The sequence below is a fragment of the Aythya ferina genome (assembly GCF_964211825.1).
Source record: "Aythya ferina genome assembly, chromosome: 2".
NCBI lineage: Eukaryota > Metazoa > Chordata > Aves > Anseriformes > Anatidae > Aythya > Aythya ferina.
This window is the reverse complement of record NC_140297.1, coordinates 157,192,796-157,217,650: the sequence shown is the minus strand read 5'-3', so window position 1 is coordinate 157,217,650 and position 24,855 is coordinate 157,192,796. Positions and strand designations below refer to the sequence as shown.

Genomic DNA, 24,855 nt, shown 5'->3' with positions numbered 1-24,855 from the left:
CATGGCTGTTGACTTTCCCCAAGACCATAGCTGTGCTGCTTTTGTAGTGGAATTTGTAAAGGGAAACTTTTTCCAGCTATCCTTCCGTGTCGTGTTGCTTGTGAGAGCAGCCCCGGCCGTGCAGTACAGCAGAGCCAGGCTACTTCAAAGCAAGGCTGTCAATATTCCCGCTTGGCTTTGTAATCAGGTCGGCTATCTCTTAAATTACCTGAGGATGTGTTAATTATGAGGGAGTAGCTTTGGAAAGTGAAAATAAGCAATTAAATATTCATCATCGCCTTGCTGAACGAAGAAACTGAATAGCTGTTTTCTTGTAGCTGCTGTTCAGATCAAAGCACTTAAATTTTTCCTATTGAAAATCACAAGTTAATTGAAGGGTTGAGCAAGTGAGGTAGTACGAGCTGTCTCTGCAGCTTATAGGCGTCTAAGATTTCCGTTAGTTACTGTATTTTTTGTGTTGTTTTAAGTTTATATACTCGAGAAAGAACAGTTTTCTTTTACAGAATCTCAGAAGAAGCCCTTTTGAGGGATCGAGTCAGTGTCTCAGTAGGAAATGCATTTCTGAATACTTACACATGACATTTATAATGGAGGTTTGCAGTGTGGAAGTGTACTAATATTGTGATGTGTCCCTGTAGAGTTAGAGTGCTTGGCCACAGACTTCAGGAACAATTACTGTGACCCAGTGGAGTGTCCATCCTTGACTTACAGGGAGGCTGCAGCCCCACTTTTGGGAGTTTTGCAACCATTTAGGGGTACATACTCAGAAAACTTACAAAAAGGAGAAAAGATGCATAATGTTTGATTTCCTGCTTTTCAGATTCCTTTCCCCACCCTTACCCTTTTCTAAAGATGCTTAAGATTCACCCCTGGCATAAGAAGCCCATGTAGACAGACCTTGTGCAAGAAAATAGGTGAGAAGATCTGGAACTCAAATGTTTATCAAATTGCAGATGTGTAATAGAGCTTCATCAGCTCTCAAATAGCAGCTCTTGCTCCTTCATCAAGCAAGGTTTTGGGGCATGGAGGTAGATAAGCATGAAGCATGATAGGCTTCTCTCTTGATTCATACCTGTGTGGGTTATTTTGGCTGCTAGAAAAAGTGGAAACGACTAGTGCAGGGTTTTTTCATCACCTCACTCCAACAAAAAAAAAAGTTAATCTCCAGGGAAAAAACACACTGCCACCTCAAATTTCCACGCTTTCAATTTTTGGAAGACCACTGATGTACTTTTATTATTGAAAAAGTGTATGGTATTAAATACTTAATTCGTGATCCCTTATTGCAGTCACTTCAACTTTGCAAATTTAGGTATTCTTTGCTTGATGTCTTATATCTGAATTAGTGTCGTGTCTCACACCACAGACTTGCTCAGAAAAGTGGTTTGATGTTAGTTGTGATACCCTGTACCTCTGGTGCACAGGGCGTCACATGCAGAAGAATGATAGCCAAACAAGAGCATAGCATCTAGCAAAATCCAGGAGAAACAAGTAGTTGGAGATGAGCCAGTTGTTCCAGTGGACATCAAAGAAGCTGTAAGGCACAAAGCTGCCTCATAACGACATAAGCAAGCCAGGCAAATTAATCCAGCAAATGTCTTCTGCTTCTTTCCAGTTCCAAAATCAAAACCAATTATGTATTTTTCTTGTAGTAAGGTATCTTATTTAAAGTATCTCTCCCCAATGAAAATCTTAAAGTATCTTTCCACAAAGAAACCATTGTGCTTGGGTTTCGTACCGTGTTACTAGCTGTTGGAAACACTGACTTAATACTGGAATGATTCAAACCGTTGCATTTATAATTCAGTCTCAAGGATTTGTTCTTCTTTTTAATAAGAGCACAGACAATCTTGAACTTTTTTTGTGTTTGATTTGGTTTTGCCCCCAACTTCTTTGAAGTCCATCAAGTGTGGATGTCCGGACGTTGGGTTTAACCCATAGCCAGATCATTGAGATAAAGTTGCACAATAATAAGTTTTTTTTTTTCCTTAAGGGAGTTGTCTTCTGTAAAAATCTCCGAGTTACCCTAAGGAATCAATTCGTTATAAATGAGGTAATGCTTCGTGTAGATGCAAAGAAGTGCCACTGGTGTTGTCAGATGTAACTGATACATCATATGGAACAGCAGAGGCAACAGATGTACGTAATGCTCGGTTAACCCGGGACTTACAGGTCAGCAGAGTCTGACAGCTGACAGCATCCAGCGCGAAGCCAGCTGTGGATGATGCTATCTCGGTTTGCAGAAAAAGAGCTTTTCTCTGGTGACATTTACATGCCTTAGAGCGAAGGACTTCAAATGAGATGAGGCTTTATAACATTCGGACAGCTGTAATGTCCTTCGTGCCTTTGATAGTTTAAATCATCAATTAATTCTCCTCTTTGTGTGCAGTGAGACTCCTATTCTTTATTTAGACCCCTCCCAATGCTAACACTAAAGAGCAAAAATCATAAACAGGCATTCAGCAGGAAAATCAAGCAGTCAGACACATTGGTAGCATTAAACCCCATATTTCAAAAGGAAAGTTTCAAAGCGAGCCCCCCCTCCACAATTTGGAAGCAGCAGTAGCTGAAAGCCAGTGTGGAACATGATGTAGTGGTCAAAAAGTTCAGGCATTTGTCTGAAGTTTTACAGGTTTGAGGTTGAACTTGTTAATGAAAGACGTCTTGTCTTGCTTTTTGAAATGTGCTTTAAGCTACCTTGAAATATTTCTGGTCTAGTGAAATGAAAACTTGTTCTTTCCAAGTGTTTCAGTATTTCAAGGCATACAAAGATTGAAGGTTTCTAAATACAAATTTTATTATTTTTTTTTGCTCTGACTTTGAATAAAGACCTTTTCAAACTAATGGAGGGTGAAGTTGGTTCCAGGAATCTAAAGCAGGAGATTGCTGGACCTGGGAGCCAAGAAATGTTCTCTTATGGCTGTGTGTCACTGAACCAGCTTTCACCACACACCTCTTACTGCATGTGTTTTTTTTTTCTGTTTGTTCTTCTATTCTTTGTCTGTCTTGCCTTTAAATTAAATGTTTCTTGCAGCAGGCATTATCTTTTATTATGTGCAAGCAAGATGCCTACCAGATTTCCCCCAGTTTTTAAGCATAGTAATAATTTTATTTGTCAAATTTTACATTTATGTGTGCGTGTCTGCATGTATTTATATATAAATATAAAAAGCCCAATTAAATCTGAGTGGAATTTCAGATTTTTTGATGTTTTGGTTTAAATTACTGTGACTCACCAGAAGCGAGTGGTGTTCTAGCTGATGGATAGTCCCAACTTTTATCTCCCTCTCAGTTTATTTCTTCCTTTCACATTAAAAAGGAATTCTTTGTACTTGGCCGAGAGCGTGCACTCAGGAAACAGTAAGGCTAAGCTATTTGCTGTGTGCAAATAGTACATCTAATTTGTAAGAAGCAACATAGGACTTTACTATGATTTTATTGACTGGGTTTCCTGCTGTTTTGCTTGGAGTCACCTTATTAAATGCTTTACTCTAGTCCACAGAAACTTACTTTGGCCAGCAGTTTGTTTTGAAATAGCAACCATTAGCCTCAGCAAGGTGATGCACGTATTTCCTGATAGACATATTTCCAAAAATAATAAGTTACCCAGTCAGTTATATATTATAAGAAGTTCTTCATAAAATGGAATCAATAAAGCCTTAGTTAGCTTGCTCCGCTCTGACATAAATCCTTCCTGACAAAGTTCTTCGGTTTCTCCTACCCCATCCTTGCTCACGTAAATATGAATAGGAAGAAAAAATATTAAATGATTGTATGCCGTAGCTAATCGTTGTGCTTCCTTTGCACTAGAAAATTCTCTGGCCATAAATTCTTCGAGTTGTAGCTCCAATGTTGCATTATGTGCTGAGCTACAGAATAGGGCAGAATACATACAGACTGTGGGTGGACTTACAGAAACACAGAATATCCTGAGCTAGAAGGGACTCATCAGGATTATCAAGTCCAATTCCTGGCACCACACAGGTCTACCCAAAAATTCTGACCATATGACTGAGAGCACAGTCCAAACACTTCTGAAACTCTGACAGGCCTGGTGCCGTGACTACATCCCTGGGGAGCCTGTTCCAGTGTGCGACCACCCTTTTGGTGAAGAACCTTTCCTGATATCCAGCCTGAACCTCCCCTGTAGCAGCTTGACACCATTCCCAAGGGTCCTATCGCTTGCCCCTAAAGAGAAGAGATCAATGCCTGCCCCTCCGCTCCCCCTCATGAGGAAGCTGTACACCGCCATGAGGTCCCCCCTCAGCCTCCTCTTTTCCAGCCTGAACAGGCCAAGGGACCTCAGCCATTCCTCATACATATATCTTCCCCTCCAGACCCTTCACCATCTTTGTAGCCCTTCTCTGGACACCTTCCAACACTTTCACATCCTTTTTTTGTACTGTGGTGCCCAGAACTGTACACAGTACTTGAGGTGAGGCCGCACCAGCGCAGAGCTGAGCAGGACAATCCCTTCCCTCAGCCAACCATCGATGCTGTGCTTGATGCACCCCAGGATAAGGTTGGCCCTCCTGGCTGCCAGGGCACACTGCTGACTTGATCATCTTGAAGGCGTCCTCCAGAAGCCAAGACTGGCATTGGGATGTTCTGGTGCTGCTGAATAAAACGATGTGGCTGTGGGGAGGGAGCAGTGACTGGAGAGGTGATGGCAGGCACTGGCACAAGGCACAGGCCTGAAGGTTTGCTTTGAATGAGATATACTAGAAGTTCACTTAAATTATGCCTGCATTAGTAAATAAATAAGTAAATAAACAGGATATGGTACAGTTTATCTATGAGAAAGACTTCCAGTTGGCTATCTAGAACAAAATGAAACATAGCAGGAGCCAACTGTCAAAGCAAAACAAACAGCAGAGAAGAAAATACTAAGTGTATTTACCTGAATATATTATTACGACAATTAAAAATGTTCTTAATGAAGACAGTGTCGGCATACAAAAGGCCCAGGATAGCTTTGAACGATGAGGGCTGTTCACAAGCAAAACTGTGAGCAAGGATGGAAAGACAAATAAGATTTTATTAAATCACTTCTGCTTGCAAGGCACAGTGCCTGCCCTGTGTGGTGATTCCTGTGCTAAAAATGAAGGTGTGCCCTGTGCTCAGCTCTGAAGGAGTTTCTTGTGTAGGGCTTACATTGCCTAGTCCAATTTGAATAAATTGATAAGGTGGAAAAGGTGTTCTTTGCCCAAGGTCGTAAAGTTTTTGTTTTGTTTTGTTTTGTTTGCATGCTGATTTTATCAAATCCATCCAAAAAGATAATGCTGAAAAGCGCACAGAATTTTTTAAGATTAAAAAAAATATATACCTTGCTTCTTTTCATTCACAAAAAGACCAAAATGAACTGTGGTGACACTCTAAGCTGATTTCTTCCCTGTCAAAGCCTAGGAAGTTATTGCACTGATTTCATCGACCTGTAGCGTTGGTTAAATTTCTTCCCCTCCTGTGCTCCTCCTTTGCGATCCATTCACTTGATTTGAGCAGACATTTTTGTATGGCAAGAAAAACGTCCCATGCATTGTTATTTTTTTGTTTGTTTGTTTTATTCTTTATGTCTAAGCATACTTGCTTTGACAAATACATTCATGTTTCTGCTCTGTGGTGCTTGTTTTACTTCAAAAACCTTGAAAATGCATAGATTTCTTTCTTTCACAGGTTTTTCTCTGGGGTTTTCTCAAACTGGTTCAGGAATATGTGACTAAAATAGAAAGGGACGTTACAATATCCAGCCTTCCAGTGCTGGATATCCTAACGAGGAGCTCCAGGAGCAGCTGCCCTCTTGCCTGATGGCTCCCTTTGGAGAACAGGTTACCATGTACAAAGTGTTGTGGCCTTCTTGAGCACAGTAATTTTAGTGAATACTTAGAATTTGGGAGAGGAATTAAACAAAAAAGGAGTCAGGTGAGGTCTGTTTGCAGCAGCATTTCTAAGCTTTATGGGCATCAGTGTGGAATGGCAGAAATCTGTCTATAACATTCATTTCAACCAGGTACTCTCAAGGTTCCTAAAAAAGAGTTGCAACTTCTTTTTGAACTTAAAAATGAATCTTTACCAAATAAACGTTTTCTGTAGCTAGACTGAAGATGCAGTAAGTTTAAGACAAAGCGTTCCGGATTTAATCTGGCAGAATAATTGCACAAGCTATAAGCAGTGGATCATAACCACAAATTTTCAAACGCAGGAGACAAGGTGATCTGAGCATCACTACTCATCGGGGCATGATGAAGTCAACCCAACTTTGTTATTTCGAAGACAGCTTCATAAGAAATGGGCTGCTCAGGTTTCCATCAGCTTCTGCCACCCATGTGCTGGTGTAGGAGTGACAACGTTGCAGCGCGTCAGGCTCGGAATTAGCTTTGTAGCCTGAGCAGATGGGTCGAGTTGAAGCATCTCTTCCCTTTGAGACAGCTCGCATTGCTTCCAGCGACTCTATACCTGTTCTTGTATTTCAGTGCAGTGTATCGCGTTCCTTCATTCTTATTTCAGTACCTTTTCAGCAGCCTCTAAAAATAGCTGTAGTATTTCTTCCTTCTATTTGTGGATGTCGAAAGCTTTGTTAGGAACGTTACCCTTAGGTTTGTGCGCATGAAATTCAGCGTGCAGCCTCCACATTGGACAGTGAACACACTTAATGCAGCTCTAAAACATCCTGCACATCATCCCTCAAGCTCCAGCCACAAAAAAAGAGTGTAAGACAGTGCTTTTTGCATAAATACAGCTGCTTTGGTGGTCTGTAGGTTTCCAGACTCTATTGAAAGTGTCAAGTTTTTAAATAAAATCAGCTATAGTTCTGCCCTTTACTGGGCCTTGCTCAAGTGGTAGCTGTGAGGGAGTCTTTGGTTGACTGGATTTTTACATCACCTCTCCTATTTCCTGAGATAGAGGAGAGAGGGAAAGGATGAAAGCAGAGAAGAGTGCACAGATGCCAGAAATAAGAGGAGCAGCTATCCTCAGGTTCTTAGCATCTTGTTTCCTCCTTTCTCACCTTGTGAAATACGCTTCGTATGCTCTCAGAAATCTCTCTCGTCATGATAAGCTCTTTGCTAATTCAGTACAGTGTGATGATGAGGAAAGGGGGACTGTGCTGAATATCTCTTGGCAAGTGAGGTCTGCACTGGCAAGAAAACTCAGCGACTGATCCCATTTTATAATATGTGTCAGTGGGACAGAGTAGCATAGTGCTTTTCCTTGTTCTGTGTTACCGTGGTATGTGAAATACCTGTTTTGTGTGAAGTTTTCCCTGTGTCTAGAAAGTCAGTACATGCATGTTTTGGTCTGGTGACTGCCACTTAAGTCAGAATTTAGCTACAGCACCTTCTAGGAAAACTAAGGGAGCTTACAAAAGTGCATTACACGTTTGGGATGGACGGTGTCTGCATTGTGAATGAGGAGGCGTATGTAGCTGGCAATTTTTTATTTTTTTTAATAGATTCTATTTTAAAAAGTGAAATGAAAATAGCTTATTGCTATAGAAAGGAATTTGTAGAAAAATAACAAATGTGCCTTAGAGTTCCATGAGCATTTGTATATCCATTTTGCGTATAGAGAACTGTAACGTAAACCTTTTATTTTTATGTTCATTCGTTGTAGATGTTCTCTCCGCTCTCTTTTCTTTTATTTCCAAATAATTTGTTTCTGTTTTTCTCTTTTCTTTTCTTGCCTCTTTGTAAAGGAGTCAATCACTGTCAGCATAAAGTAAAGAAAGCCAAGCGCTTTCTCCCTTTCGTCTTCTGTTCCCATGAGCCGCCGCCTAAGGGTACTGCACTGCTCTTTGTATAGGCTGCCTTATTAACCCAAAAGCTGAAATACTAACTCGGTTACTGTTGTTTTTTTGTTTGTTTGTTTGTTTACTACTTTAGCCTCAGGCAAACAGAGTTCCAAGAATAATTTCATTAAATTTCTGCTACCCCTTCGTCTCCCATTGAATTGGATTTTCCTGCAGTCGCAAACTTGCCGGTCTCCGTTTTAGTAGGGGACTTTGTTTTAAACATCGTATGCTACGCTGACAAATTACTCATATTTTTATTTGTATAGCTCTGCGGGCCCCGTCTACCCTCGGTGGGTTTTGTCGATGTATTTTTCCTTCATTCTTGGAGCCCTGATGCAGCATGCTCATGAATGAAATAGAATAGCAACAGTAAGCATCGGCTCAGATCACTTTGAATTAAATACTGAGTACAGCGATGCTTGTGGCTGCACACTGGTTCAGCACTTGGGCTGGGCTGGTTTGGCTTCCGTAGGGGTAAGAAGAACCAGAGTAACGAGGGCATTTCTTTTCCAATATTTTCTTTTCTTCGTAGATAATGTCTAAAGTACATCAGCTTGTGCTGCGGGGATTGGCGTGGAGTAGTGTCATTACCAGAAATGCAGGCTGTGGGGCTCGTTTGCATAACTGCACTATGCTCTGTCTAATTAATACTTAAATTAGAGGGTGTTTCTGATGTCTTAGCGATAGCACTGGAGTGTCCTTCCTTGGAAAGTGTCAGCACCAACTCTTAATTACCAGCAGTCCCATGTGTATGTGCAAAGCCAAACTGAAATGGCTCATCTGGCCGTAGGAGATCTATTTTGTAGCAAAATTTTGAATTATAGCAGAATTTGTCATTTCTGAACAATACCTTAGGAGTACTAGTTCCACTCCTGGATTTAATTTTTGTGTAATTTTGTGCTTGAAAGTCATTAACTCTGTTTCGTCATACAAGCTTCTCAGGACATATCTTTATCCCTTGGGTTTTAGGTGAGAAGTCTTAAATTCCGCTACTTTTCTGGTTTCTCTTGAGTCAGGTATATAAGATAACTGCAGTCTGAATACTTTTGGATTACTCATGAATTTAATAGTGTATTTTCCCCTCCCCTTCTCTCTGTCCCTTCTCTCTCCCCCTCTGTTTTTCTCTCTCCTTGCATGCCACCTGGATCTGCAGATGAAATTAGTGGGGACGGTAATATGTTTTCTAGTCTGTGTGTTACTAATATGCAATATGCAACTCCTACATCCACATACCACTCAATGCGCATTTCAGTAATCAATTTTATACACCTTTTAGTATTAAAAAGCAGTTCTGCATTGGACATTAGCCGATAAACATTGTACCTTACAGGCTGTGCCACTAACCCTTTCTGCTAAACTGGAAACGAAAAAGGAAAACCCATTTCAGACACGCAGGGATGTGGTATTGCATGCGTTTGCAAAGGGAGCTCTGGCATGATGCAAAGAAAGTTTCTAGCTTTTCAAGAGCGTCCATTCAGTTTGATTTACATGGTTATATCGCAGATTGGGTTTGGTCAATGGCTGTAATACAGCATGGGAAATGAATCCACTAAGTGATGCTTTAAAGGCATGGTAGCATCAAAGTGCTCGGTGGTCCGCAACTGCTCCTTGCATTAAAGAAGCTGTACGTGAGGGATTGATTCAGATTGAATTTATGAAATATTAATCAGGTTTCAGCTACTCAATCTACCGATTTTTAAGACATTTAATATTTTTCTTCAAAAGTTTGAAACCGTGGTTATAAAATATTATCCTCTTTAAACATTTAAAGCCTTTTTTTTTTTTTCCTGGAAATACTCGCTTGCTATCCTCTGAAAAGAAGTTTGGTTTTTAGCAACAACAAAAAAAAAGATTTTAGCTGTTTTTCTAAAGGATTTTATCTGATGGAAAAAAAATCAAACTGATAGACTGGTGTATGTGTCTTTATTCTTATAAGTAGGAGGCACTGCTTTTTATGTTCTTTTAATTTGCAAAAGAAGGAAATGAGAAGAAATAGAGAGAATGTCTTGTGGCCTTTCTCTTAGTAAACTGTCAAGGGGGTGTATTAATTCTCATCTGCTTTCTCTCTTTCAGATATAAATCATGTTAAGATAATACTAGTTATTACTTAGAAATAGTGATGTGTTTCTTAAAAACTCAGTGTTTTATTTCTGTCATAAATTCAGAAATTGTGTTTCAGATACTAACCTTGCATTGATTTTCATTGGTGTTTACCTTTTAAAAAACAGGGGCTCTGAAAAGAGAATAAAAATCATGAGAAAAAGAATTTCAAAGAGGTTAAAATAAAGGATGAGCTATTATGGATGTAATACTGATTTTTTTTCTACTCTTTAATAAATACATTCAGATTCAGTGAGGTTCGACTTGGCTCACACCCCTTTATCACTGACACTATGTTTGTCCAAAAGTAGCCTGCTCATTTCCTTCACCTGGAATAATCCAAGCCTGCAGATCCTTACCCAGATGGGTTTTGCTGTAGACTCCGTGGATTTTGGACCATCTCTTGGCAAACGTGATCGGGGTCGTACCAGGCTTGGTTCTCATCTCTTACCAAGTGACTGCAGTCGTGGGGTAAAGCAGCAAGCGAGGGAGGTTGGTTACCCTTGGTGCAGAGCACTTGGAGCACATCACCTGGATTGAATTCGCCTCTAATTCCAAGAAACGATGGCAGACATGGATTGGAATCGTTTTTGAATTCTCATTATATATTCCCCTCCAGAGTGTTAAATGCATAACAAGAAATACTTAGTTAATTACATACATTTTATTTATTTGGATTGGCTACGAAGACCCTTTTTGTTTCAGGACAGTTTTGGGCAGTGGCTCAAAACCACGTAAAATGCTCTGCAGTGTTCTCTTAATGCTTTTATTAAAAATAAACTTAATTAATTTAAAACGGGGAGGTGAACAAGCCAAGTCATTTATCATATTTTATAAGCACTGTCCCATAACCTAGTGTGACAGATGTTTTCTTTTTCTAAAGAAGTGTGGCACCACACTTTCTAGGCTTTTAAAATTCTTCTTGAAGATGTTTTTGTATTTCTTTCAGCCCCTTTTTTATACATATATGAAGAATTCTTTGGTATTATCCTCACATAACAGCTTGTAACAGTAGTAGAGAACTAAAAACATCTTGAACAATATTGCAAGGAGGCAGAGTGATCCATCCCCATCACAGTGGTGTAACACTGATGTTTTCTTTCAAGCAGATGCTTTTCAGATCAAGCAGGGGCTTTTCTGCAAAAACACTAGTTTATATTAGGAGGAAAAAACATACCAAGAGATCAGTGCCTCTGGGGTATGCTGCCTGTTCAGACTTGTGCGCTGTCTTCAGATTTCATTGAATTTTCATTAGGTGGCCCTGTTTTGCAGTGTCCTAAATAGAAATTGCCTAGCACAGATTCAAATGGCATAAAATTTCCTGATTCTGTTTTTACGAGACATGGTACAGGTGTTTGACAGAGAAATCGCTTTAATTTTATTTTAGTAGTACCAAGTTAGGATCATAAATCTCCACTTAATTCTCCATTTAATTACTGAAGTGTGTTGAACTTGAGAGGTTGCAGGGACCTCTAGTTTCCCAGTTTTTGAGTATTTAGTTTGTCTGAAAGCTTGTTTTCTTGTTTATATACCTGTAAAATATTTAGGAGCCTTGCTCTGGTTTCGGAAGTGGCTTAATTTGGTTGAGCTGAGGGCTGCTGCCAAAAGGGATCATCCAACCTTTGCTTTGTCCCACTCACCATTCAGAAACCTTATCTTTAGAGATGATGCAAAGGACATGTAGGAACATACGTATGCTCCAGGGCAGAAGGGGAGAAAAGGGGAGCGAATCTCGCCTTTCAAAGCTAGCCCAATACACGATCACCTGAAACCAACCATGAAAACCTCAGACTGGACTTGAAATTGCTTGATTTTGAGAATTTCTGTGCATTTAAAGTTGGTGAATTGAATGTGTCTGGCAGTGAGTAACCATCTCACTGCTGTGGATTGGTTTTGTAACCCCTGGAAGAGTTTCTGACCATTAGGAAATGACCTCCACTCACTGCAAGAAGCTCTTTAGAGCAAGACAAGGACCTTCTGGTAGGGCTTGACACCATTTAGACCATTTTGGGAAGTGGTGACGTAAAAGCCCTAAGTCCTAAACAGAGGAAAAAATACTGACATTTTTCTGAAAACTTTGAGAATTGGGCGTTTTCACAAGCAGTCCATGAGATGCCGGTTCTTGACAGCAAAAGTGATAGTGAAATTTCTGCTAAACAAAGGAAATTGAGAGCGATACAAGGAAAATGGGTCTCAGGCAAGAGCGTGACCTAAAATACCTCTAAGCTCTAAGAGAAATTGCTCACGTTGCCCCACTGACAGCGGGTAGATGCTGCCCTGGAACATCTTTACTGGCTGTTTTGCTTGTTTGACACCAAATACTAGCAAGCTACTATTCACACTTTTATTGAAGATGAAGCAATTTAATCCATTAATGATGTTTTATCTTTCCTGTGGTGGGATTTGCTGTTAGAAAGGTTTTCTTCTGAAGTCAACAGTTGAGATTGGTTTCAATGACAGAGCTTAGACTTTTCTGAATCCGAATGAATCTTCCTTTTATTCCTTGGTGAATGCATCTATGTGACGTGGTATAATTGGCAGGGGTCATTACCATACCATAAATTATGCATGAGCAAGTTTTATTCACGCTATTGTGAATGCGTCCCGGCGCTGTTGAAGTGTGGGGGGGTTTGTCGCATATCACCCTTGATAAATTGGAGGTACTGTTTTGGAGAATTGTTTTCATTTTTTTCCCGAAATTCTTCAATTCCTCCCTTTACAGAAACAGATGACTATGCAGAGATCATAGATGAAGAAGATACGTATACAATGCCATCAAGTAAGTATGGGACTTAATAGGAACTTTTTGTCTGGCAGTTTCTTTGGTTTAGCAAGGGGTGAATCTGAGATTTCATGCTTAGTATGTGTGCAAAGAAACTATTCTTGATGATGTTCTGAAAACTCAGTTTCAGTGTCTTTCAAGTTCAGGTTATGAAGGAAACAAAAACAAGTTCTTCAGTATTTTTTGCTGATGTCAGTGACTTCACAGAGAACTGCCTTTTATGTCTCAAAATACATTTTTTTTATGGAGATGCTGAACACAGTGCACAAAGAAAGATTGGATAAGATTTGTTTAATAAGGGCAAGGAATTTGGAAAGCTGCTGCCTACTGCTCTGTAACTGCTCCTCATCCTTGCTCTGTCTCAGACTTGCTGCTCTCTAATTCCTTGGTGAAAAAAAAGTCTGTACCACATGCAATTTTGTTAAAGATGAAAGACTTGGGGAACAAAAACAAAAATGCAAAGTTCTTCTGAGTCTTCATCTTTGAAAGCAAAAAAAAGTCATGCGTTAGTCACTGCAAAGATTTTCTTATGGCGTATTTGAATTAAGGTATAATATTAAACAGTCAGGGTTAGCTCATTTAATAATTGGCAATCAGTTGGTGCTCAGACCTGCAAAAACGTCAGGTTTGGCTAGCATAAAAGGGGAGGGTGGTGGAGCTGGTACCATGTTCTGCTGAAGAATGATGAACATATGGGAGGATTTCTACAGGTTTCCATGTGGCAGGAATGCTGCATGATCACTCCAGTGTTCGCAATGTAGCATACTGCTGTGGAAAATATTTGAAAAGCAAGAATATATGTTTTCCAAAAATAAACAATGTGTTTCGAATGTCTTGCAGTAAGTCACTACATGAATCTACCAAAATAATTGCAGGAGCAAAAAAAAAAGTACTGTGATAAGTTATATCCTTTATTTTTTGTGAACATATTAACTCTGTATGATTTTTTCAAAAAATCTTTTCATTTAAACTCTCGTGGAAGTAATTACTTGTGGTCCCAGCCCTGGATGATGCTAAACACTTAAGTGTGCCTTCAATTCGAAGCCCATAAGGTGGGCTGTTGGAGAGAAATTCATGAAGTGAAGCGCTTTGCTTGGATTGAAGTGGGTTCAAGTGTTCAGCTCTCGCAGGACTGAGGCAGTAGGATCACAAGAACTGACCCGTGACTTCTGCTAATGTAAACTTAAAATTGCATCAGTATATTTCTTCTTTTTTTTATTGTTAACAAATGTTTGTCCTTGCTTTGATTTCAAGAAGCTATATCTAAGTAAGCATTTGATTTTTCTCTTAATTGCACTGCAGAAAGCTATGGAATAGATGAAGGTAACAGGAGACCCTTTCCCCATCCCTGTATGCTTGCAGTTTGGAATGATGTGGAATTTTTAAGTTTCCTATTCACTTTCATTTAATAAACATTTATTTCTAGTTAAACCAGCTAGCTTTGGGATTTTAAAGAGGAAAATGCAGTACTTAAAACAAGAAATGAAAAAGGCATTTGTCATTGTATTACCCAGCTCTAGGTGACATTATTTCTGTAGTGTTAATGAAGACAAAATAATCAGTCATGAAGTCCTAAGCTGGTAGATTATATTTTTTTCTCTCTGAATAAAAGAAGTAGAGGTGAAAACATATACTGCACATGCTTTTCTGCTACTCCTGAAATATTTTTCCATGTCTGCTAGAAATTAAATTGCAAATGAAGTAATTCAGTTGCAATTGATTAAATGTTTTGCTGAAGTACCGAGACATTTTCATCAGAAATATTCTCAGTCTATTAAACAATGGAGTTAACAAAATTGCATAAGTTGCAAAGCATTATATCAATTTTACTCCAATTACACACTGATGGTGGTGTAGTGCACTCAAAATTCTGCTCTTTCATTTTATCTTTGTTTGCCACGCTCTTGTTTCTGTATTTTTTTTTCTTGCAGTTACCTCTTTAAAAATTCTCCTGGCTCATTTGATGGTTCCAAGATCTAAAATATCACATAGTGGAGTTCTCTTAAACATACAAAGGCACGTGGGCTAAGGCTGTATTTATTATCATCTGTATTGCCCTAGGCTGTTTGTGTTCTTTGTCTTTTACGAGCTATAATTAAGAAAGATTTAATTACGTCTATTGCAATGAAATAAATAATGCATAATAGTTCATTAACAGATTAGATTTCACAATTCCTTTTACACTGCTTTGATTCAAACATTTGTTTAAGAGGTTTCCACTGTGTATATGGCATTTTTATAGGTTGGTGTGCAGCAAGTGTTAATCTTAGTTATTCATATGAGACATTTGAGTGACTTACTTTGAGTTTGGTACCTTGTGGATTGTTCATTTGCTCTTCATCGGAGATCTGATGTTTTAAGTGCATTATATTCTTGTAGCCAGAGATTATGAAATTCAAAGGGAGAGAATTGAGCTGGGGCGCTGCATTGGTGAAGGACAATTTGGAGATGTACATCAAGGAGTTTACATGAGTCCGGTAAGCCTTATTTTGGAAGTAAATCACAGACAAACAAAAAGTTTCTAGTTTAAATAAATAAATGTATGCTTCATATGCCTTGGACTGTGTCTTCCAGAACACAAGTACATGTTGACTCTGTGGTTTATCAAAATAATCGGCATGTAGTGCATATTTTTCAGTTTTCAGGTATGTAAAAAAGGAGCTCCAGAGTGGCTTCTCTGCTCTGATATGCCTAATTTTTTTTTACAGATAAGGAAACAAATCAAAAATGCTAAATAAATTATTCAGGTCCTTATCGAAGCCACTGGCAGAGTTGGAATTTTGCTTTTAAACCCCAGCAATACACTTCTTTATTTTGAGTGTGTCCAAGCATGGGAAGCATGCACGTACTTCTGGCCATACTCCACTGTGGGATATTCAGTGCTCTAGAACTTGTTCAGAAGTTCAAAACAGTATCAAAAGTTGTGAAACCTGAGCTGGGTTTAGGTTCAGTGTTCAGTGCAGAAGCTGCCATTTGTGTCAGGATAAAGTAATCTAATTTAATCTCACTGTGCTGAAATACAGAGGAGCAAGGGTAGTCTGTTATGCTGGAAGGGCAGCAGCCTACAACAGAGGGACAGTAACATTGAAAAATGTCTGTTTCGGCAGTAAGCATCTCTCTCTTGCTCTCTAGTTTGTATGTTAATAAATCTACCACTTTTTCTTGAAAGAAAATGCTGTCCACTTCTATTATTTTTTTGTCTAGGAAAAAAATTGGTTTTGTTAAGTTAGTGTGTGTCTGGCAGATTTTTGAAACTGATGACTTTCTTTCATGAATTTTTGACCACATACAAGGAACTTGAATATATAAAGGGAAAACAGTAAGGAACCATTACATTTTTATGCAGTAGTCATAAACTGAAACGTAAACTTCTGGAAGAAATGGTACAGCAGGTAAAAGATCAGATGCAATAACATGATAGCCTTCCCATCTTTGTATGTATTCAGGTCACATGTAAAAAAAAAAAAAACGGGGTGATTTCTGGCATCTCGTTCTGTTAGCTCAAATTCCAATCTGAAAATCTTATTTATCCTTGTTCATTGGACTTGTAAAGTTCCTACTCTATTGATTGTGCAGCATCCACATCTTCTAGAAAGCTGCTTTTTACTAAGAATTCCCGAAATACCACAACCAGCCTGCATTTATAGCATGCTGAATGAAAGATGTATGCATACACCCAGGATCCTGTTGCTCAGGTGTAAGCTGTTCAAATAAGATCGTCTTTAAAGGGTTCTTTGCTCTGGAATTAAGCCAAAAGTGTCATTTAAAACGGTGATGTTTGCTGCTCACTGAACATTTTGGTACCTGTCTGTTAGATCCTCGCTGTTTTGGCTCCTTATCCAAAAATAAAGCATCAGCAAAACCCTGATAAGAGTCCTCTTTCTGTATGTTGTTGTGCTGCGTATCTGGAGTCTTTGCTGGCTGCAGGCACTAAAACTCTGCCTTTTGATGTTACTACTGATACATAAGACGTTGAAAAACTCTGTCTGTAGCCCCAGGAGAGAGGGATTGGTCTGGCAGGGCTCCAGAGAACTCTTCCAACCCTGATCGTTGGATCCTGATTTCAGAAGGGAATAAAATCTTCATTTACCACCAGTTTTTCAGTCAGCTTATGGGCACGTTTATGTACGAGAGAAGATTTTTGAGCAACATTTTCATGCAAAGGCAACCCGAAGACCTGTGTTGTGACTGACTCTTAGCAAATGGACGTGAAGCCTGCAAAATACAAATATTATTCTAATTCTGGTAACACTTGCGTATAAAAATGGATTTAAAATAGCAAAGGATGTGGGGACACAGGACAATTCTGTGAGTGCTGGGCTCTCACAGGCCTTAAAAACCAGGCGAGGACATTGGTCTACCCTCTGCCCTTTTGGGGAAAAGGTGGTGTGTAATTTTCCCATTAGAATCATGGAATCAAGGCTGAAAAAGACTTTCAAGATCATCTGGTCCAACCATCCCCCTACCACCGATGTCACCCACTAAACCCTGTCCCTAAGCACCACGTCCGACCTTTCCTTGAACACCCCCAGGGACAGGGACTCCACCACAGAATTCCCAATATGAAGGAAGTCATCTAAGGCCCTGGTCAGGACTGGATCAGGATTAATTTTAAAACACTTCAGCTGCTTTTAATCCATGAAGAATTCATCGGAGTGACATCTTAGCACGACGTGGAGCAGTGGGAATGTGCCATGTTGCTGTGCTGGAAGAGCTTGAGCTACCTGTGGTGGAGCAGCTCCTGCTGGGCCCCTGCAGAGCTATTCTTGTGAGAGCTAGGGATACACGAGCTTTCCGGTTTGTAATGCAGGTTACTCACTTGATAAATGAAGATTTAAACTTTTAAAATACCATTTTCTAAGTAAATCGCAGTGTTTTGAATTCTACTGAAGCTCAAATGGCTAAAGCTTCTTTACAAAATAAAAGGCACTTAGAGCTTCTCCATGCTGTCTGGGACTCAGAAAAGGAGTGTTTGTAGAAGACACCAGAGGAAGAGAAGATGAAAGATGCCGCCTGAGCCAGGAGGCCTCCTTTGGGCTTTCTTGGAGCTTCCCATTTTTCTGTATTCAGAGGATAAGCAATGAGATGCTACAATCTGTTTCTGATTTTGAATACATGTGTTGGGTTAAATAGGTTCTAAGCTCTCGATGTAACTGATTGTAAAGCTAATTTATAAAATATTTCACTTCCCTTTGTAGTTGGAGCTCAGCTGAAAAGTCCAATTAGTATGCATCCTGTTAGCAGTCTGCTTAATAGGAAGGATTGGAGTCAGTCAGAATTACAGCCAGTCTTTGCACTGCACAGCCACAAACACTCCTTTATTTGGCTTTCCAAGTTGCTTGCTTGCAGAAGCCAAGTGTGTTTTTCAAGCATGTATCTACTTGTTTTCCTTTGCTTTTGCTAAATATGCTCATAGTTTACTCTCCTCCAGTAGCCCTGTAACACTTATAGCACTACTCATTTAAATCAGTCATCTTTTATCACAATTTTTGTTTGAATTAATATATTCTAAATCAGATGAAATTTTCCAAGGCTCATTAGATATAAACACACACTAAGTGTCTTGCTTATAGTAATATTTTAATATTGATGTTTGCCAAATTAATTTCTTAACTAAAGTGCTAGAATTTTACAGGACTTAGCTTTTGGTGGGCTGTATTTAAGTTATTTCTAATTAATGTGTTTCAGGAAAATCCGGCTATGGCTGTTGCAATCAAAACTTGTAAAAACTGCACCTCAGACAGCGTTAGAGAAAAATTCTTACAAGAAGCCTGTGAGTATTAAATTATTTCTTTCGGGGTAGCTTCTGTAAATGGTCCTTGGAAAGATTTTGCAGCCCTCTGTGCCAGAAACTTCTGATACTAATTTGAATGTTTTGTTAATGTACAACATGAGCTTTGTTCTCTCCTGCAAAATGTGCCAGGAAGACTGCTTTATTTCCTGGCATTGCCTGTGTATATGATTATATGTGGCTTATTTGATTTTTCCAAGTTGAACAGTGATATCTGACTCCTGGAAGACTTCAGAAACAGTTTTGCAGTGTCAGAGATCTGATCTTCTATTTTTTTTCCTCAACGAATTTTTAAAATAAAATCAGGTAGCATTTGTTTCAGTGTATTACACTACCTTTAGAAGGTCAGGTTGTGCTTGTTAAAAAAGTTGCTAAAACGTTAGGTCTAATACTTACCTGTTTTGAAATTTCAGCATTAAAAATTGTAGTAGAATAAACAAATTTTCTAAATAATTGCCCACAAATATTGCATTCCCCAACTAATGTCTTTCACACATGAGGAAGGCTTTTCGTTGAGAAGAATACTTACAGAAAACGTTTGTAAGAATATTGTAGGTGCTGATTTCCATAATGTTTGGCTTTGTAAGTAAATCATGATATGAGACATAGACCTTAATTTTTGCCTATTATCCTCCGCTATTACATATCTATAAATCTTGTAAAGGCATTGTGTTACAACAGTAAATTAATTGGTTATGGCCAGATGTTACTGTATTCTCTTACTCAGTAGCCTTTTGTTTACGGATTTTTTAATTGTTCAGAAAAAGCGTTCATAACTAATGGCTTATTATTTTTGAATGTCAGATTTTTCTTAAATTACTATAGTTCTTTCAACTATAGTCATTTACTGTTGGAAAAGTAAATACCATTGTTTAGAGTAATAACATAGCAGTCAAAGGTAGGCTGCTGTCTCTTAACAACATAGAAAATAATTGCTCATTGAATGCTGCTTATTAGACCTTGAGCTCAACAGATCAGGAAACGCCAGCAGCGTAGACAGGTAAATAGTGCTTTTCAATTTAGTTTTAATCATTTTTTCTTCCTTTTTTCTTCTAATTCCATCCATTCCATTTCCCCTGTTTGTGTTCAGAGTTCAAACACTTGAGAAGACACTGTCACTTTGTAGGAGCACCCATAAAAGGCCCAAATTCAACATTTTAACCAGAGTTTCAGTATTTCATTAAAGAGCTTCGTGTATTTTTTTCCTTTAATAACACATAACATATGTAAACCCTGCGGATTCAGAACTTCTAAGTAGGATATAAAGACAGTTCTGGTAGTTTGGGGGTTTTAGTTGTTCACATTGGATTTTCCAGTGCTGAAAAGATGCTGTGTTGATTCTTGCAAGAAGGAAGACAAACTGGGGTTTGGAGATCTTCACTGATCTTCCACTGGTTTTGGTAAATTGCTCCTTTCTGCAAGTGGTTCATTCCTTCTGGAAAGGGAATCTTCCTCTTGGCTCTAGAATCTTGATGGCAAAATGAATTTGTGAGTTTGTCAGGTAACGTTGATTGAATTAGTCTCTCAGACATATTTTCCAACAATGGAATATATTGTGCTTAAAACTTAAGACCATAAGAAGTATAGAAATATGTGTGTTGATTTCCTCTTCATCACTTTGTCTTCCCACTTCATTTCTACATCAAAGAAGCAATATTTTCGTGTTGGAAAACATACTGCAAATTTCATTGAGTTAGATTAGTGTAAGAGAGGCCTAAAGGTAAATAATTGGTGGTGTTTCAGAATATACATTTTATTTACCAAGATTTTAATACTGAAATAGGGTTCAGATAAACTTCCTTCTCTGAAATTCCTTTTACTTCAAAAGGGAGGAGGGGAGTTCAGTGATTTAGGAACCTAGTCTCAATTCTATGTAGTGTTTTACCAGTTTTTATTGCCCAGTTGGCATGTTCTTTATTCCTGTTCATTAATGTGTTAAGCTAGGTCCTCAACAGGGTTGTTTGTTTTATTGATTCTTTTCCTGATTTATTCATAATACATTAATATTTTAAAGAGTATCTTCGTTTCCTTCTTTGTAGTAAAATATATTAGTGAAACATTGTGGGATTAAGTAGCATTGTCCAAGGGATTTTCTTGGGATTTTTAGTGTTGCAAGATGTAGTGGTTATACTGCTGTTGTGTATCAGAAGTAGAATTTAGAGCTCATCAGAATGTGAATCCAAAACCACCTGCTGTTTCAGCTTATAATTAATTAAAAGCCAAAATACATTTTTTCTTTTCAAATTCTGTGTGAACTGAAGCAGACTTGCCAGTTTGGTAATTGCTATGTATTTCTGTTGACAGCATACACTGTAAATGTAAAAGAGAGACTACTTTAAGATTAAATTAAGGATGCTTGTTGTGCGTATGTTGGAAGATAAAAACGTAATCAGAGGACTGATGTTTTGTTTAACCTACCAAATAGACCTCCCCAGAACATTAATAAGCATTTGTACATCTTCCTGCATAAAATATACTGACTGTGCTGCTGAGACTGAAAAGTTAATTAAGCCCATAGAAAATAAAATCAGAAGTGAACTTAATCATCAAATGAGGTTGTGTGTCTATGCCATAAACTGACATATTTTTTCAGACATGGAGTTATATATACTGTTTTTTCCCTCCTCCTCCTGTTCTGATAGGTTTATAGGTTGGACACTGGGCTGGTAGGTCAATGTGTTCACTTACATCATGCTCAGCCAGGGCAGAACTTAATTATTATATTTATTTAAAAAACAAAAAACAAAAAACAAAAACAAACAAACAAAAAAAAAACTTCTTTTTTCTCCTTGTAGTAACGATGCGTCAGTTTGATCATCCGAACATTGTGAAGCTCATTGGAGTTATTACAGAAAACCCAGTCTGGATAATCATGGAGCTCTGTACCCTTGGAGAGGTATGAAAACTTCCCCTGTGCCTTTGGTTTCCCTTTTAGCTTTGCAAAAGACTGAAAAAATCACTTATCACTACTAACCCAAAGGCAAACTCGTCAGACATGATATCATACTTGTGGTAGAATTATGGACTCAGACACAGGAGTGGCAGGATTTGACCTCACTCCTCCACTAAGGGAACTGCATCAGCTTGTACCAAAGGGATTTAGTCATAGCTTTCAGAGAACTTCAGTTGCTCTTGCAGAGTGAGAGCATGACCTGTGTCAAGTCAGATGATGGTAATGAGTTACAAATAGCATTTTCAAGCATGCCTTCTGGAAGGGAAATTACATGGTATGTCTTCTGCTCCTAAAAGGTGGCGGTAGTGGCTGCTGTTGTGTGAGCAGCAATTGAAGGAAACTATAGCAGAGAGGGTTTGGGAGGAGGGTGGAAGTGGTGGGGTACATAAAACCATCCGAATTTCTTTCCCAGCCTTGAATAGATGTTTCTTGAAAAGTGAATGTTGCATATGAAAGTGAGCAGTTTTGTTATTCTTAAACAAAGATGGCTTTTGGAAGCCTCCTGAGTAATATTGCTGTTTTCCTCAGAATCCTGAATTTATTGCCTTTCTTTCTGTACAGTCTCTGCAGCAGAGACCTTAGATAAGATGACTTTCCTCGTTATCACGTCATTTGGATGAATGGTTTAAAGAAAACTAGAGCTCAGGTTTTTGAAACTCATTTGTTTCCTTTGAGCCACGTATTTGAGCCACGTATATCTGAAAATGTGAGCTGAAGTAATATTTCATTCTGTAAGACATTTTAATTAGCAACCTGCAGTACATTGTCCAAACAGACCAAAAAAAGGCAGAAAAACTATAGTGGAAGCATTTTCTGTCAAAAGTTTATAAATTTCTTTTATGGAGCCCAAATTACTTTTTAAAGCCTTTTTTTTTTTTTTTTTAATTGATAAAAGAGAATCTAGTGCTACTAGATTAGGTCTACATTAGGTCCTAACTGCCTTTTACTGGGAGTATAGTTCATAAAACTTCTGCATTGATAGGGGCTACTCTGAGCTAAATGCGTATATCTTAGCAAATGTAAATGCAGAGTAAAATTCATGCTGCTCAAACAATATTCATCTAATCAGTATTTCGATTTGCTGGATACTGTTATGTCCTGAAATCATTTAGGACAAAAACTTGCTCAGTTCTCAGGGAAGAACTCGTAACAAGACCACGAGCACTTGTCTCAGCAGCAGCGTATGCACTCAGCCCTCAGAAGGAGCCTGAATGCAATGCAGAAATGTTTTCTTGGGCTAACAGTTTCCACACAGAAAAAAATACTGCTTGGATTTAACCCAGGTGGGCTTTTTCATGAGTGGTTTTCTGTTCTTGCCCATCTAAAGGGAAAGCAGGCCTGTTGACACTTGGGTAAACTTTGCAATTTGAGATATGTCTTGTTCAAATCTGTTATCTTTTTTTTTTTGTTGTTGTTCTGACTTCTTTCCTTCTTTTTTTCTTTGTGCAAAAAGTTGAGATCGTTTTTGCAAGTCAGAAAATACAGCTTGGATCTGGCCTCCCTCATACTCTACGCTTACCAGCTTAGCATGGCACTTGCTTACTTAGAGAGCAAAAGATTTGTACATAGGTAAGCCTGTATATACACACGTGTGCGTGTTTTTATACATAACTACTTGAAATTTTATAGAATAAGCTGTGTCCTAGATTACCAGCTTGCTTGTTGGCAGTAATTCTGGGTACTAGATACACTTGTCTGAGTGAAGAGACTTAATATACATAGTTGGATCCTTTAAGCTTCACTTTTATGTTTCTTTCCCTTGGCTTATGATGAATGTGTAGCAGCAATACTTTGACACTCCTAAAAGCCATTTACATGTTTTATGTCTGTCTCCATATAGTATGGCATTTTTTAGTCAAAATAACACCCTTTTCAAGAGTGACACCTGCTGGCTTAGCCCTAGATTGACTTGGAGATGGTGCCTGATTTTAATCAGAATAGATTTCAGCTGAGTTGTTGCTTTGTGGTTACATTTTTTCAAACTGGTAGTCAACTGTAATCTTGCAAATACAGAAAATAAAACAATGGGCAGCCGGCTTCTTAAGCAAAGAACAGGGAAAACAAAATATTTATAAAATAAAAGTTCTTTTTTAACCAGAAAGTGAACCTAAATTTCTTTCTGGATGTGTTTTTAATTTTCTTCCCTTTGAATTCCTCCCTAGGGGGGAAAGACTGATTTTAGCCTCGTGTTGTATGCAATTAACAGTAAACAGAATTCAAACTGCTATGAAACATTTAGGGCTTGAACTTTCTGTTTGTGCTTAAAGATTTAAGTTCACATTGCATGTATATGGTATATATTGTACATAGATACATATATATACATACTATATATAATACACACTCAGATATAAGACCAAATGTGCTAGAATATTTCTTTAAGCTTCTTAGAATCAGTAGACAAATATGTAGACTTTTTTTTTTTCTGTATATACCCACCCAAACTGCAGAAGAATAATTTGGTCCTCTCAAGGGACTTTGATACTTCTGGACTTTAATAATATATTTCAAATAGTGTTTTACCACTCTTAAGTTTTTAAATGACTAGAAATAGTGTCTCCTCTATTTGGCAGGGATATTGCTGCTAGAAATGTGCTGGTGTCTGCCACTGACTGTGTGAAATTAGGTGACTTTGGTTTATCCCGATACATGGAAGATAGTACTTACTATAAAGGTAAGTCGACATTCAGTTTGACAACTGCTTAAAAATTTAGCAGATGGCAGTAAATTCCTACATGTATGGCTCAAGAAGACAAATCACAGGATCTGATTTAAGTTGCAAAAAGTAGGAAATGCATTTGTAGGTTACATTCTGGTTTTTAGGACAAGCACACAGTAATTTTTTCACAATTTTAAGAAGGTTCTCCATTTCAAGTCCTGAGATAATCACATTAATGGTATAATATAAGTAGCCTAAAATGGTTTTAAGGCTACAGATGTTTGACTTTGCATTGTTATTGTATGCTGCATGCTCACAAATGCCACTGGTCTGGCAAGATTCAATACAAAACATACTTGAAATTACTTTTTTCCCCCATTTTGCATGGAAGACTGAGCTTAAGTGTCTCCAGCAGCTGTGAGATGCCCTTCAGTGCCTGATGGGGAAAAACAGGCCATCTCTCTTCTCCTTCTATGTGGTGCCAAACTGCAACATTGAAATCTGGTGCATATTATGTAGCTGTCTTTACAAATTCAATCTTCAATAAATTTTGAAGTTACAGTCGTGTATTTTAAAAATCCGTTATCTGTCCTCTTAACGCTTCGGTATGCTTCCTGGTTTCACTTGTCTCATTTCACTCTGAGCTACTTTCAGTTGATTTAATTGCCGAGAAGGTGAGGAATGTTTTTGACATGGTCGTTTCTTGTTGTGCTTTTGGGTTTTTTGGGGGGGAGGTTTGGGGAAATGCTTTGTATTGGAGTTGTTTTTTCTGCTTCATGTAAGG

The 24,855-nt window shown here is 38.4% G+C and overlaps 1 protein-coding gene across 9 annotated transcripts in view; it reads left to right on the top strand.

Annotated features, from left to right (window-relative positions):
* The window catches only part of PTK2 (protein tyrosine kinase 2), a 191,343-nt gene that overhangs the window by 137,114 nt on the left and 29,374 nt on the right, over window positions 1-24,855 (top strand). For 3 of the 9 annotated variants that reach the window (XM_084510085.1, XM_084510086.1, XM_084510083.1), the window contains 6 exons: window positions 12,609-12,665; window positions 15,048-15,145; window positions 18,357-18,441; window positions 21,255-21,355; window positions 22,866-22,981; window positions 23,986-24,086. In XM_084510085.1, coding sequence (XP_084366211.1) covers window positions 12,609-12,665; window positions 15,048-15,145; window positions 18,357-18,441; window positions 21,255-21,355; window positions 22,866-22,981; window positions 23,986-24,086 — 558 coding nt within the window. Of the gene's footprint in view, window positions 1-7,690; window positions 7,775-8,939; window positions 8,958-12,608; window positions 12,666-13,970; window positions 13,992-15,047; window positions 15,146-18,356; window positions 18,442-21,254; window positions 21,356-22,865; window positions 22,982-23,985; window positions 24,087-24,855 lie in introns of all 9 variants that reach the window. The other 6 variants (XM_084510080.1, XM_084510071.1, XM_084510084.1 and 3 more) reach the window with 5 other exon arrangements.